This window comes from Leucopleurus acutus, assembly GCF_964270905.1.
Source record: "Leucopleurus acutus genome assembly, chromosome: 9".
In the NCBI taxonomy this organism is placed as follows: domain Eukaryota; kingdom Metazoa; phylum Chordata; class Mammalia; order Artiodactyla; family Delphinidae; genus Leucopleurus; species Leucopleurus acutus.
Window position 1 is genome coordinate 40,127,102 of NC_139144.1, and position 16,695 is coordinate 40,143,796.

General features: G+C 36.5%; 1 protein-coding gene across 2 annotated transcripts in view; it reads left to right on the plus strand.

The window, feature by feature from the left end:
• The window catches only part of CRPPA (CDP-L-ribitol pyrophosphorylase A), a gene marked incomplete at its 5' end in the record, with an annotated part of 300,046 nt that overhangs the window by 119,096 nt on the left and 164,255 nt on the right, over positions 1–16,695 (plus strand). For both annotated transcript variants that reach the window (XM_082846264.1, XM_082846265.1), the window contains one exon: positions 9,149–9,246. In XM_082846264.1, the coding sequence (XP_082702390.1) occupies positions 9,149–9,246 (98 nt within the window). The remainder of the gene's footprint in view (positions 1–9,148; positions 9,247–16,695) is intronic.

The following is a 16,695-nucleotide window of genomic DNA, read 5'->3' on the forward strand; positions in this document are numbered from 1 at the left end:
AAAGTGCCTATCTCCAAATACAGCCACTTTCTCAGAGACTGGGGTTTAGAGCTCAACATACACATTTTGAGGGGGACACAATTCACACCCTAACAGTGTTTTAGTTATGCTCGTAGCCCAGGGATGGAAACTAATCAATGTTCAATACCTTCTTGGAGCCCTATGCTAAAACCTGGGGGTAATGTTGGGAAATTATAAGTTACAGAGTTAGGAGTTTGTGATTTTGTGGGAGAGAAAGACAAATAGATAATATAATCCAATGTAAAAACTATAATGAAAGTAAAATAAAAATGTAGAACAGGATGAGAGGGAAAAATATCGTTTCAGATGCTAACTTCACATGGACTCGAGTTAGAAAGCTTAAAGTTCACAATTCATGGCAGTATGACCTTGGGCAATTTACTGGCTTTATAGCCTCGCTTAACTCATCTGTAAAATGGGGAGAATAATTTCTCTCCTTGGTTGTTGTGATGATTAAATGAAATGATGTATAAAAGTATCTACCGCAGTAAAAAGCCAAAGCAATATTAGCAATAATTATAGAATGTCATGAGTACTAAATAATCAGAATGAATGCACTGACAACCAGAATGATTGCTGGCTGTAAGGAACTGATGTGGCTCTGTTGGTGTGTACTGTCTGACCATCTCCTTTGCCAGTAGACTTACTAGGGTCACAGTACGTGTGGATTGTTTTCCACTTCTGAAACTGCACTGAGGGGCCTTTTCCCATGAACGTTCAAATTCAGCAATGCAGTGATTACCTGGATATAAGGAGAATCCTAGTTGTGTGGTTATACGTGTTTGAGAGAGATATCATTATGTATCAGAATTGGGGGTTTGGAGATGGGGGGTACTGTAGTTTCACAAAATTCTTCCTGCTGGTTCTGTTCCTCCCTCCTTTTTTCTTCTCCTCTCACCAAAATACATCTAAAGCATTTGCCTAGTGTTACTAATGCAGATGGTGCTTGATGTAGTCCTTACTGGAGAATTAGACAAGGAAATGTGATGGCACTGCAGGCGGGGGGATCATGAACATTATTGCAAAGATCATGATGTGTCCAGGGAATTGTAGGTGGTATTATTTGGTGGCTGAAGAATGAGGTGTAAAGCCCAACGTGTTGTGGGTGATTATATGTTGCCCTGTATAAAATATATGGAGGTGGGAATCCTCTGGTCAGGACTTTAGAATTATGAGTTATCTGTTGAAGAATGCTTAAAATTTTTTTGCCAGTGAATTAGTTAGAGTTCTCCAGAGAAACACAACAAATGAGATATAGACATACACAATAAGGAATTGGCATACATGATTACAGATTATTAAGACTGACAAGTCCAAACTCTACAAAGCCAATGTCCCAGTTCAAGTCCAAAGGCCAGCAGACTACTGTAGAATGAGGAAGAGCCATGTTTCAGTTTGAAGGCTGTTATACAGGAGAATCATCTCTTACTTGGGGGGAGGCTCAACGTTTTCTTTTATTCAGGTCTTAAAATGATTGGATGAGGCCCACCCACATAAGAGAGAGCAATCTGCTTTACTTAGTTTACAGATATAAATGTTAAACTCATCTAAAAACACCATGACAAATACCCAAATTATGTTTGGGCAAATATCTGGGCACCCTGTGTCCCAGGCAAGTTGACATACAAAATTAATCGTTATAGCCAGTAAAGTAAAATCAAGTTGCACATTATTTATTTTTGGCATTATTATTAATTATTGGCAATCATACATATTCTTTGACCATTTAGAAGTTGTCATGCATGGGGATGAGGTATTAACTGAAAATTCTGAGCTTATTAATTATTGCTTACAGCTTTTAATTCTAACTTGTCGATTTCCAAGTTATGTTCCAGTTTGAATTTTATGTTGTCACTATGAGAGCTGTGCAACACTAGATGTGATATATAAATGAAGTTATTCAGTGTAAATCAGAGTACTTGTTAAAAATGATTTTGAGGGGAGGGATGTACCCTAGTGCTTTAGATATCAAAATATTTCACCATGTGACACAGGTGCCTTTTAGAAAGATTTTTTAAAAGTTGTTTAAAAGAGAGGGTAGTATGAAAACTAGAACTCAGAGAATAATATTAGTCATCAAGTTGACTGGTCAGGTATGATTTAAAGTTAATTTCAACATTTTTCCAATTTATCCTTAGGTCTTTTTCGGGGCGAGAACAAAGAGTAGATTCTTGTGTTAGAGTTTTTATGATTCCAGGAAGTGAAATGACTTTATGGTTTTTCCCCAGTGCTATTGTTTTTATTTTAAACTCTAAATGTTTCTAAGAAGTACTTTATTAATAGTTAGAACAGCAGATCAAGAATTCTAAAGACTTCTTTTTTCTTTTGATTTCATCATTAACCTCAAGGAAGTTGATAAATACTTTGTTTGCATTGAGAAATAATAAGGATTAATCATTATTAATGATTGGAAAGTGTTTTGTGGTTCATGAAAAAAGTGAATTTTAAATAATGTGCCTTTTTTCCCCGTCTTCGTGAGTTGGGGGATACTAGAATAACTGTGGAAGAGAGGAGGTTCAGTTTATTTGGGCCCTGTTCCTACAGCTTACATTCTTTCCCATTTTGGCCCTCCATCTGCATGGTACAAGTACAGTTATGGCAGATGCCTGTTTTTGATGAAGATCTTAAGTACATCAACATTTTCAGTTAAGCCTGTCAGTGCATGTTTGTGGATTCATTAATAGAAATCATGTAAGATGTTTCAGCCTAGGTCTAATGGACAAACTAAGATATGAACGATTAGAGCTAGAAGGTATCCATTTTAGCTTCAGAGGATTTAAGTGATGAAAACAGGGGACTATTGATTACTCAAGAGGTGTATTCCATTACTATATAAAACTACTGCATATTTGGTGAAACTTTGAAACTTGAAAAGCAGGGGGACAAAGTTGATAGGGATTGTTTATCAAACTCTGAAATGTTAAGACCACAAAGGCACCATTTGGAATTAGAGATGGGTTGTATTTTGGTAAGATAAAAGGAATCTTAACTTATATTCATAATGAATGTATATGACCATGATAGCATTTATTCTGTGAATATTTATTGGGGATATACTTGTACAAAGCATTCTGGATAACTTTACACATATTAATTCGTACAATCTCATTAATTCTCATGTAGTATCTTTTATTATTCCCATGTCTCCTGTTTTTCTTTTAGATACTTATAAACTCCTTATAGAAAATTTGGCTTTACATAGTAATTGTTAGTCTCTCATCTCGTTTCATACATGTAAAATGCTGTCAAAGTATGAATATACTATTTTCAGATACAGAATTTGTATAAGATTTTGAAAAATTGCATTTACCTCAATAATTTAACAAATATTGGACACCCAAGAAGTGCCTCATACTTATAATTGAAATACAAACATTGCGTTTTTTCTTATAATATTGCCTTTAAAATATTGGGCACGAAATGTCTAAATTGTAAACTCCAGTGAGCCATGCAGATCAGAGAAGGAGTTGGGTGGGTTTGGGTTTCTTTAAAAATTTCACACTGAAATATCAAAGGGAAATGAGTAACCCAACACATTTTTTTTTCTCACTAAATTCGTCATCCTTCAGTTGCCACAATATGGAGATGAGAGAAAACTACAAAATTATCCCCAAATTATTATACTCAAAAAGACTTATACCATTTTGATGGGATTAATCAGCTATCGTAGGTAATTTTTATATTTTTTTAAAGATAGAGAAACCTTTTATAAACCTCACATTATAGAAAATCAGTGCAGTGAGTAAGCAGAGGTTTTCAACCTGGCTGAACATTAGAATCACTTTTGGAGCTTCAGAAAGTACAGGCGAGAATTTTGTTGGGTGAGTTATAAGCATATGTATTTTAAAAATAGAAAGGCAAAACAAAAAGGTACTGAGAGTTGATTCTTAAGTGCAGCCATGTTTGAGAACCAGTTGAACCTAGTTTAGACTTTAAATGACCTTAGCCAGATAGAAAATTTATCATTGTTGGTGCTAAATGGTATTGATATGGACTGTAGACACTATTAGAAAGTGGCCAGTCTGGCACAGACTTCCATGTGGAATACAAGTAACTGGGAATTACAAGAAGTCAGCAGACAATACAGAAACCAACAAGATAAAAGATTGACTTTGTTCATTATTATGTTACACTGTCTTGAATCTAGGTCCTTATTTATGTTTTGCTCAGTTGATCTTTAATGAACAGAATTAATTTTTTAATAAATTTATCCAGCTTTATTGAGATACAATTGATGTAAAACATTTTAAGTTGTACAATATGATGGTTTGTTACATGTACATATTGTGAAATGATTATCACAAATAAGGTTAGGTAACAGATCCATCACCTCATGTAATTAAAAATTTAGAGAGATGAATTTTAAAGTCCTCTACTATTTATATGTGTGTATGTGTGTGTATATAAATCTATTTTTAATTTGTATCTTATTTGTTTCTTGGGGGGTTAGAATATTTTTTTATTTTAATATACTTTCAAACTTCAAAGATGGCAAGAATAGTACATATAACTTCCATCTGTCTTTTACCCAGATCACCAGTTCACGGAGTTTTTACATTTTGCCCCATTTGCTCTATCATTTGTTTATATGTGAGCTCATTATCATTTCTTCTTGTGTATGTTCATGCTGTCTTTTGCTCTTTCTCCCTCTCTCTAGCTTTCTCCTTCTCTCTCTCACAGAATTGTGAGATACTTAGTGGGTGTTTTAATCTGTTAAATTTATGGCAACTTCTTGCACAATAGCAGACTAATAAGGACAATAAAATTAATAATCCATGAGTCAAATGAGAAATCACAGTGGAAACTAGAAGTGTACCAGGTTAGAAAAAAATTAATGAAATCTTTTAAATTGAAAATGAAATAATTTAAACTGAAAAATATCACAATGTTTGATGTATAAATAAAACTGTTATTAGAGGAAAATTTAGAGCCTTAAATGTTGATCCTTGAACAACATGGGGTTTGGAACCTGACCTCCCTCACAGTATAAAATTTGTGGATAGCTTTACAGTTGGCTTTCTGTGTCCACAGTTTTGGATCTGTAGATTTAACCAATCACACTCATGTAGTACTGTACTATGTACGTATTGAGAAAAACAGGTGTAAGTGGACTCTCGCAGTTCGAACCTGTATTGTTCAAGGGTTGACTGTATTAGAATAAAGGAAAAGCACAAAAGCCCACTATTTTTTTTCTTTTGTAAGGAATTAGAACAGTGAACTAAATCTATAGATAGTAGAATGAGGAAGATATTGAAGAAAATACTAAACATTCATAAGTTAGAAGACAAGCATAAGAGAGAATCAACACAACTTTTATTTGAAAATGTTAATAAAATTGATAAAACCTTGGCAAAAGTGATCATGAAAAATATTGAAGGCTCAAATAATTATTATCAGAAATGAAAAAAGAGCATCAGTGATGATCCTATAGACACTGCAATGAGATGTGAGCAACTTTGTTCGTCAGCTTGGGCTGCCATAATGAAATACCATAGACTGGATGGCTTAAACAACAGGAAGTTATTTCTCACAGTTCTGGAAGTTGGGAATTCCAAGATAAAGGTGCTAGCTGATTCATTTTCCAGATGAGGGCTCTCCTCTGGGCTTGCAGACAGCTACCTGCTTGCTGAATCCTCACATGGATGTGAGAGGAAGGTTCTGGTGTTTTTTCCTCTTTTTATAAAGGCACTGATCCCATCATGTGGACTTCACCCTATGAGGTGATCTTCACTTCATGATCTCATCTAAACCTAATTACCTCCCAAGGACCCTACTTCCTAATACCATCACATTGGGGGGTTAAAACCTTCAACACGAATTTTGGGGGAACAGAAACATTCAGTCCGTAGCTTTATGCTAATAGACTTAAATTTAGGTTAAATGAACACATTCATAGGCAAATACAACTAGGAAAAGTTGTTCATCCATTTAAGATATTGAATCTAATTAAAAACGCTACCACAAAGACAGTTGGCATTTACCAGTGAATTTTACAAAAACATTGAAAAGAAGAAATAACACCAGTCATACACATTTCTTCAGAAAATAGAAAAAGAGAGAACTTTCCAACCCATTACATGAAGGCAGTGTAAATGTTTAATAAACCTCTCACAAGGACCTTATAAGAGTAAAATTACAGGCTAATTTTTATCATGAACATAGAAGCAAAATTCTAAAGGTTGCATTATCAGATTAAAAAATTCTGATTTGGAAAAAAGGAAATAAAATTTTGTTCACAATTGACATGGTTGTATATATAAAAAATTTGAAATAACTTGTAAACCCTTAGAATTTATAAGTGAATTTAGCAGTTACTAAATGCAAAGACTGTATAGAAATCTTAAGATATTTTTATACATCAACAAGTAGAAAATGCAACTAAAGATATTATTTACAATAGCATCAATAATGTTTTTTAGAAATTTAACAAAAGTTGCAAAAAGACTCTACACTGGAGACTGTAAAACACTGAGAAAAATTAAGGAAGATCTCAATAAATAGAGGAATATATTATGCTTATAATTGAAAGGCTTCTGATTTTAAAGATGTCATTTTTGTCTAAAAAGCAGGTGAGGGACTTGCCCGGCTGTCCAGTGGTTAGAACTCCGCGCTTCCACTGCAGGGGGCCCCAGTTCCATCCCTTAATAGGGGAACTAAGATCCCTCAAGCTGCACACATGACCAAAATACTTAAAAGTAAATAAATAGCAGGTGATTTTGTGCAAATTTATTGTAAAATTTATATGGTAATGCAAAGATTCCCGAACAAAAAGCTATTTAGAACAGCTGACACGTGGCAAAAAATTAATGCCAAATTGATTTTGAGTTACTTCATTTTGTTTATACAGTTGATCTTTGGACAACATGGGTGTTAGAGGCACTGACCCTCACAAAATTGAAAATCCACATATAATTTATAGTCAGCCCTCCCTATCTGTGGCTTTAACCAACTGAGGATCATATAGCACTGTACTGTTTCCTATTGAAAAAAATCTGTGTATAAGTGGACACTTTGCAATTCAAACCCATGTTCAAGGGCTAACTGTATCTCAGTTTTGGAGGGGGATAATGTCCGTTTTAATTTGTTGTTGATTTACATTTGATAGAGCTTGGAATTCTATAAAGGATATATGATGAAACAAGGAAGGGAAATCTGCATATGTTGTGTTTTGTTTTAAAAAGTATTGTTAATGCATTATTTTATGAATTAGTCAGAATTGTTGTGGTACCATTATATATGTAGTAAATTACTTTGTACTTACACAGTAAATTTTTTATTATAATGTTTTTGGTGTATGTGAAAGAAGCATTTGGAAATGTAACTGGATTTTTGCTAGGACATTACAAAGTCCAAATTTCTCCAAATATTTAAGAGAATACAATACATACATTTGAATTAACTTGGTTTTCAAAAGCTACTGCTCGTACTATAGTTACATCTAAAGCTTTCAGGACACTCTAGGTATTCAGGAAAGCATGGGACCTTCATGTTCTGGCTTCACTGAGTATACCACTTCATAGCTCCCTGCTAAATCATCCAATGATTTTTTGAGTACTTATCTTGTCTCTTGTCACAATAAGTTTATGCTTGTACCCTTTCTACCCCAATACATTAAATTTTTAAAAAATCTTGCTTCTCTTAATCACTTTCAAAGCCTCTTGGCTCTACTAAGCGAAGTTTACCTTTCAAGAGTAAGCTCCTTGCTCATTTTAGCATAAAGATTCATTGAATCTTGTCAACCAATTTCCCTTTCTAATCACAGTGATGTTCCATAGCACTTAATATCTGTACCCTCCATTTGTGTTCTTAATTATATTTAATTTTATTAGGCTTGTGTAACTTAAAATTATGGACATTTTCAAGTTGGTAGGAACCTGAATCTGTCACATAGATTCACAATAATATTGTTTGCAGGGGCATCATGAGACATAGTGTGAATATCGGGTGTGGCTCTTGGAACATATACTATTATTGTTAAGTGGGAGGTAGGTAGTAACAGGAATACCATTAACTGGTGACATTATTATTTTAAATGTTTTGGACTTCCCTGGTGGTCCAGTGGTTAAGACTCCACGCCTCCACACTTCCAATGCAGGGACATGGGTTTGATCCATGGTTGGGTAACTAAGATCCCACATGCCGTGCGGCGAGGCCAAACAAACCAAACCAAAACAAAACAAAAATCTCTCTTAGAATTAATAAAACAGCTATGACTTATTGAAAAAGAAAATAAAGTTTGGTTCTCTCCAGCTTTTTTTTGAAGAATCATTAACTATTGCTAGAATAGTGTTTCTAGAGAGCCTGTTATGTGGAGTTGCCAGTGTAAGAAGCAGCTAGGTCCTAAGTTAAACTCAAGTTTGGTTTGGGACTCCTATTTAAAACTAGACTTTAAAAAAAAATCCATGACATAATACCATGAAATGTGTTCTTAACTGGCAGCAGTATAACCATTTCTTAGTATTTTAGATCTGTTTACTGTAAAGGAGGACTGCACGTATTTGGGGAGAGTGCATCCAGGGTTTACAAAAGTGAATATCACTATGTCATACAGCTTATGATTTTAAATTACATCATCTCAAGCCTTCCAAATTCGAAGAAAACCTATTTTTGACTATTTTCACTTGTGGTAATAGGTAAACAGGCAGGAATTTAATTGAATTGACTGGAATGGCAAGGAAAATGCTGTGCGTAGCCAGGGCACCAGGTGGCACAGTGAGCTGTACGCAGGAGACATCTTATGGCCTAACCAGAGGATCTGCCTGGGAGATGGGATTCAATCAGATTCTGGGAGATTCCTTGTAAACGTGGAAGGATTGAATTCTTGAGCCAAGTAGCTGTCACCTGCAGTTACTCTCTTCAGATATATCCAAAGATCCTTATTTCTGTTGCTTACATGATGTCCTGTTTACCCACCCACAAAATGTTAAAGACATAGATTTACTGACTTGGATGGTCAGTTGAGTCCAGGACATCTCTGTGCAGTCCAAGTCACTCCACTTGGCCTAAAGCCCACACCTCCCTATTCTTGTTCAATAGTTATGAACAGCGGGTTAGTATAGGTTTCAGCATACTAGGGCTTTGTTCCATATTCTGTTTGAAACAATATTATTTTTCTTTTTTATCTCAGAAAGAATTTCACAACAAATTTGTGTAGTTATGGACACAAAAGAAGATGAAGAACATGTAGGTCATCGTCTTGAAGAAATGCTAAAAAATGAATTAAATGTAAGTATTCAAAGATCCAGTTTGATAAAATACATTTGATTGCCACAGATTTTTATCATACAAAGATGCTTTCCTTGAGAAGGCATAAAAGTACTTTCAAGCTAATTTTCGTATTTTGCTGTAATGAAATCCTGTGTTTTGCCATCACTTTTGACTTGAAATATAATTAGTTCCCCTTCTCCACTCCTCTTCTGGATTTCCTCCCCACCTTCATTCTCCAAGTTCTATTTCTCCTTTAAAATTCAGCGTCAGTGTGACTTCTTTAGAAAGCCCCCCACCCCCACCCCACCCAGGTGCACATGAGCCCCTGCGTGAGGTTGACACTTGTCTTGAGAATCACGGTGCCCAGCACATGCTAGATGCTTACTAAAGTTTGTTGAATACATGAAGAAAAGAAAGAGATTAAGAAGAGAGAGAGAAAAAAGAGAGAAACAGATATGCAAAAGATAGCATAATTATGACATTGAAGAAGTGAATGGATGTTTCTTGCCCCCCCCGCTCCCTTTTTGGAACTGATCATGGTCCAGGTTAACCTCATATTTAATATTAGGGTGAAGGAAATGCAAGAAGTAGCCGTGAGTGTGAAGCGGTGTATAGGAATTATTTACTACTTTTACCCCTAAGGACATCCATTATTTTTGTAACAGTTTTGTGCTTTGAAATGTTTTGCTTGCCAAGGTGATTTTATTGTTTTCATCAGTTTCCTTGTTTTCATTAAAATGTGTAACTGCCTGGGTTTATGATCAACATGTCATGGCTTTTTAACAACATACGTAATTCTAGTTGAAAGCAAAAGGAAAAAGTTTATTTTAGTAAGCTAGTTCTATCATGATAGCACAGTCAGTAAAGAGAACAGGCTCTGGTATCAGATTACCAGTACTCAGATGTCTGTTTTATTGCCTCATTTCCTTATCTTAAATTGAAAATGTTAATAACATCTGCACTGTAAAGTTGTTGGGACAACTGAACTTTAAAAATGTATTTTAATGTGCTTAGAAAAGCATCTGCCATACCGTAAGTTTCCAACGAATATGAACTATAAGAGACTTAACAATGACGTCTATTAACATCTCAACTCGTCAGTTGAGATGAAGGTGTGATAGTATTAAGTAGTAGATACTACGAGCTCCCAAATTTCAGTCCTGTATTATATACATGAACTGTTAAATACGTAGATTCCTGGAATGTGTAAATATTTAGTGCATCATCTGGGATAAGTTCTGGAATTTCAGTTTTTAACAAGCTCCCCGTGGTCGTTCTGATGGCAGTCCGTGCTAAATTCTACCAGTAGCATTTGGAGCAACAATCTAAAACTGGAAAGAAATGGCGGCTGCCTCAGCTGTCTCTTGGGTGTAAAGGTTATACTTCAATCTTCTTTTCCAAGTTGCCTTTATTCGTAGACTTTCTGAGTATTCCTCCTCTGTTGCTGGAAGTTTTAGCACCTTGTTCTTTGCTTTCTATCTCAAATTCACCTGTTAAGAATCTGTTCCTAAGTTCTGTGCCCTAATTTCTCTGCTGCATCCTGCAGGATATTTAAGTGTACATAACTTCCCATTGTCTGACCTCGTGAGGCAACGTTTTGCCTGAAAAATAGTCTTCTACTCTTGGATAATTTCATTCATGCTTTATCCGTTCAGTGCAGAAGCCAATAAGATGGAATCCTGAAAGAGTGTTACTGGGACTTGGGCTATCAACCCTAGGTTTAGAGAGCTGGGTTCTACACTCTTGTTGAGCATCCAACTGACGCATCCTGTGTCCCTCATGTCTTGGTCTTCCCAGTGTTAGATTCTACAAAGAGTCCTTTTTGTTACAATTATTATGATAGTCTCTTTTTGTTGCTACTTTTCCTGTATATGTTTGGTAATTATTGATCTAAAACAAATAGACTGCCAGATATTTCTTCAGCAAAGATAGGTTTCTTCAGGATAAACAGACAATTGATATTTGGGGTCTGCAACCATGACAAGCCACATGCAAGTCTCCCCATAGCAAGGGAAGGACACTTTTACAGAAGGAGCAAGGAAGTTGGGAGGGCTAGAGTAAATAGACAGCCTGTGGTTTCTATTTGCTGAGTCCTTGCCAGGAGAGAAGAGGACTGTTTCTTCTTGTTGGGCTCAGCTGGAGTCGCAGGGTGTGAGGGCTCCCCCTTCTGGTCTCCCAACTCTGTTTTAAGAGAGAAATTTGTTTATTCATTGTTTTGTGTGTTTTTTTCTAATTTTTATTAGAGTATAGTTGATTTACAATGTTGTGTTACTTTCTGCTGTACAGCAAAGCGAATCAGTTATACAGATACATATACCCACTCTTTCTTAGATTCTTTTCCCATATAGGCCATTACAGAGTATTGAGTAGAGTTCCCTGTGCTATACAATAGGTCCTTATTAGTTATCCATTTTATATATAGTCGTGTGTATATGTCAGTCCCAATCTCCCAATTTATCCCCCCCCCTTTCCTCCTTGGTAACTATAAGTTCGTTTTCTGCATCTGTGACTCTATTTCTGTTTTGTAAATAAGTTCATTTGTACCATTTTTAAAGATTCCACATATAAGCGATATCATATGATATTTGTCTTTCTCTGTCTGACGTACTTCACTCAGTATGACAATCTTGAGGTCTATCCACGTCGCTGCAAATGGCATTATTTCATTCTTTTTTATGGCTGAGTAGTATTCCATTATATATGTGTATACGACATCTTTTTAATCCATTCATCTGTTGATGGACATTTAGGTTGCTTTCGTGTCCTGGCTGTTGTATGTAGTGCTGCAATGATACATTGGGTCCATGTATGTTTTCAAACCATTGTTTAAATAATGATATGGAATTTAGGGATACACAGAATGGTGTGTAACTGGCGCTGTGTGATTTTATTTTTCAGGGCCTTTGCTTCTCAGGTCCTGTCCTTCTCATTTCCAGTGTCCATTGTTTTCAGTGCACTTCATCTACCTACCTGTTGGGCCCAGTCTGGATATAGCCATTATCTTAACTGTGCTGAAAAATAAATACTAAGGCTATTTCTTAACTTCTGACCACAATATTTTACCTTTCCTTATCTTACACTAAATTACTCTAACTGCACATACTTAAATTTTATAGGAAACTCTAATCCCACTGTCTTCTCTCTTTCAGCTCCCTTTTGTTTCACCCTTTACTTCGATACCATGATCCATCACTTGAGTGGATCATGGATCTTTTACCAGTATCTTTAATTCCCTTGTCCTTCTATTAAACCCAGTTAGTAAAACCTCATTCATGTTATCAGTCTAACTTTTCACTTCTCTGAGCCTGTATTCAGTCTTAACACTGCTGGAGAAAAGTGATCTACAACAGTGTAGATCATTGTACTTTAAAAATACTGGTCTTCGTTCTTCACTGGGCCCTGAATGTTGTAAAGCAAGCATACCGTGATTCCATTGTGAACTCCCCATTCTCCTCAGTGGATATTTTAAACCTTTTCCTCTCTCCTTACATGTCTAACCCAGGTTTCTTAACCTTGGCACTATTGGCATTTTGGACTAGATATTGTGAGGGACTGTCCTGTGCCTTGGACACTGTTTAGCAGCATCCCAGTCTTCTACCCACTAGATGACAGTATTATACCCCCTAGTTGTAGCAAAGAAAATGTCTCCAGACATTGCTAAATGTTGCCTGGAGCGGGGACAAAATCATCCTCCGGTTGAGAACCACTGGTCTAACCCCACCATCTTTACCTCCACTCTTAAATATGGTCTTATCTCTAACTTCAGAGTATAATTATATACTCCAATATGGGAACATTCCTATCTTCCAAGCCCCAACCTTTAAAGAATCTTGCATCTGTAGCCATCTTCTCATTGAGACTATTTCCTCTCTTGAGCTCTGGTTCTCTTCCCCCCTTCCCCCTCTCCCATGAACAGATACATGTTCCTTCCATTAAAACAAAAACAAAGAAACAGTTCTAAACCCAAGGTTACCCTGTAGCCAAACTTCTTTAAAATAATTTATCTTCTCATTCCTCAGTCCACTGCATTTTGACTTCTGCCGCAACCTTCCGTAGGAACTGCTCTCGGTGAAGTCCTCAGTGACCTTCCTATGGGAAATCCACAAGACATTTATTTATCTTACCTTATTTATCTTACCTTATTTATTGCACCACTTGACTCTCTTGTCTGATACTATTTTTTCTAGAAGGAGTCTCATCCAGTAGATTCTGTAACATTTTGTTTTTCTTTTATGCTTTTTCATTTTTGGCTGCTGCTTCTAAGTTTCTTTTGCAGGATTCAAGATTCTATTGATGTTATTTAGATTTTTGGACATAGGTAATTGGATGTCTTCAAAAAAAAATGCTGATGGCTTCCAGTATCCTTCATTTGCTAGGGACACAAAATATTCTCTAGCCCTGTGTTTAATTATTCATTTTCCTGCATTTCAGATCTGTATATTCAGTCGGAGGTCCCTTAAATGTCGATGATGTCGATGATATTTCACATTCACAAATTCTTTTTCCAGCTAGTCCTTCTCCATCTGCTAAGGTTTCAGTCTGTGAAAATGCATATCATTTCCTCATTCTCTGAACCTCGTATAAAGTTTGACTCATTCTCTATCTCACTCCGAAAGCAAATCAAGTTCCAAAACATTTGAATTCTACCTCTCATTATCATTCATATGTGTCCTTTTATCTTCATTGCCACTGTCCTAGGCACCCCAACTGTTGTCTGGATTATTGCAACAGCCTGTTAGCTGACCTCCAGCCTTCAATCTTGCCCCTCTCAGATTTATTCTCTATGGGGCTGTTTGAATGATTGTTCTAAATTGTTTATCATGTTATTCCCTATTCAAATCTGTTTCTTGGTTTTCCATTGCTTCTAAATTAATATAAAAATTCCTTGCTATATCTCATAAGATCTCTCACATGACTAATACTACTAATAAAAATAACAATAATAACAGCCAATGGTTTTCAGCACTTATTTTATGCTAGGTACCATAGCAAGTGCTCTTAACAACCTTTTGAAATGGGTACTGTTAACTTTTTTTTTCCAGATGAAAGAACTGAGGCATAGAGGGAATTTTTTGTTGTTGCTGTTGTTTTGGTTTTTTTGCGGTACGCGGGACTCTCACTGTTGTGGCCTCTCCTGCGGAGCACAGGCCCCGGACGCGCGGGCCCAGCGGCCATGGCTCACGGGCCCAGCCGCTCCGCTGCATGTGGGATCTTCCCAGACCGGGGCACGAACCCGTGTCCCCTGCAGTGGCAGGCGGACTCTCAACCACTGCGCCATCAGGGAAGCCCTAGAGGGGATGTTTAAATGGTTCTTGTTAACATTGTTGTGAAGGGGCAGAACAGGGACATGGAGATGAACTTGGATTCACGTAACACCAAAATCTGTCTTCTTAACCGGCACCCTTGCCAAACAGCCCTGCACTCTCTAACTGTTCACTCTTCAGGCCAGCTCTACTTTTTGCAGCTTCTCAAACGTGATAGTACTTTCTTCCCTCCAGGGCCTTCACCCACGATGTCATTTTCCCCAGGGAGCTTTTCCTGCAAAGCTTTGTTTTTCCCCTGAAGTCTGGTTTATGTACCCTTCTATTGTGTTTTGTGAGAGGCTATACAGCCCCATGTGAGGTCTTCCCAAAGCATGATGCAGTCTTATTGAATGTTGAATAAATAAATGAATGGATAAATGATTACAACTTCTTATTACTAAGTTGGACATTGTATTATATATTGTACTGTGCTTGCTGCATAACAAGTTACCCCGAAGTTTAGTGACCTTAAGTAACAAACATCTACTGTCTCAGTTTCTGTGAGTTAAGAATGTAGGCACAGCTTAGCCAGGTTCCTTTGACTCAAGGTCTTTCATTTGATTACAGTCAAGCTGTCTGTCCTCTATAGGCTGTCCTTTACAGTCTAATCTGAAGACTTGATGTGGAGGTAGATTCTGCTCTCAACATTACGTGGTTGTTGGCAGGTCTCAATCCCTTGCCATGTAGGCTTGTCCACAGGGTTGCCTCACCACATGGCACTCAGGATTGAAGGCCCAGTAGTTTTGTAGCCTAATCTTAGAAGTGACATTCCATCATTTCTTTCGTATTCGGTTCATTTGAAGCAAGTCTGTATGTCCAGCGCACACTCAAGAGGAGGGAATTATACAAGGTTGTGAATACTGGGAAGTGTGGGTATCATTGGGGGGTGTGTTTTAGAGACTGATTATCACAAACTATTACTATCTCAAAATAAATCTTCTAAGTTGTAAAAAGAAAACACCCACTAACATGGCCATCCTAGTTTCCTGTGGCATGTGAGGCAGTACTCTATATAGACCTAAGTCTTCTCTGAACATCAGAAATTTGCTTTATTGTACCTAAAATTTCCTCATCAAGATCATCATCCACCTCAACTATAATTCCCTAGTCAAATGAGTCACACAGTCTATTTTATATGGATTCTAGGCCTTAGTAATTGAATCTACCAGAAATTCTGTATAAAAAACTCCAGAGATGATCAGAACATTCTGAATAGTTTTGGAATCAACAATGGACACGAGGCGCTAACTAGCCAAAACCAACAGCCTGAGGACATACTCTCACCAAGGAGTGAATATAATCTCCTAAATTAAATGTCATTCTATCCAATACAAACCAACCAAGAAAAGAATTCATGACTAATTTGTTTAGATTTTTATGTTGATCAGTCCATAGTATAGCCGTAGGTAACCTGTTGTATAATCTGATGAAACATACTGACTATAACATGAATTTTAGAAGAAATGAGTCTAATGAAGGTAGAAATTGTAAAACGGAACTTTGTGTGTCCTGTGAACTTACTCAGACAATCTTGGTTGACCTTCAGAGGAGATGTCATTCATTTCTGCTAAATCTGCCCTGGCTTCTAAATTTGCCTAAAAACTATTAAACCACACAAGGACTTATCAGGATGTTTTCTCTCATAAACAGTCACAAGACTAACAATTATGGAGTACCTTCCATTTGTCAGAGAGAATATTATGTATCTTAATCCTTTAAAATAAACCTATGACTTTCCCTCTCATCTTACAAATAGAAATAGGGAAACCTTATGGCTTAATACTTTGTCTAAGATTATATAACTAATTGAATGTAGGTGCTGCTTGATTCATTATGATTTCTACTACTGAATATTTTTCTAAGAAACGGTGAAATAAAGAATTTTATGTTTGACAGAAGGATTATATCTAAGGTCAGAAAGAAGTCTCCTTGTGAAAGAAATTACCAGTTTTCTATAATTTTCTCTCCCTTTATAAGGGCACATTTATCTTATGGCATTTTTCAGCCTATAACTTATAGACAAATGCAAAATGCCACATATTCTAATATTTTTACCTCCAGAGCTTTTGTCTCATTTTGCAAAGGACATATAAAAAGCATGAAGTCACCACTATTAAAATCCACGCACCTGTAGGGCAGATCTGTGTAGGTGTGGAGCTGCTCA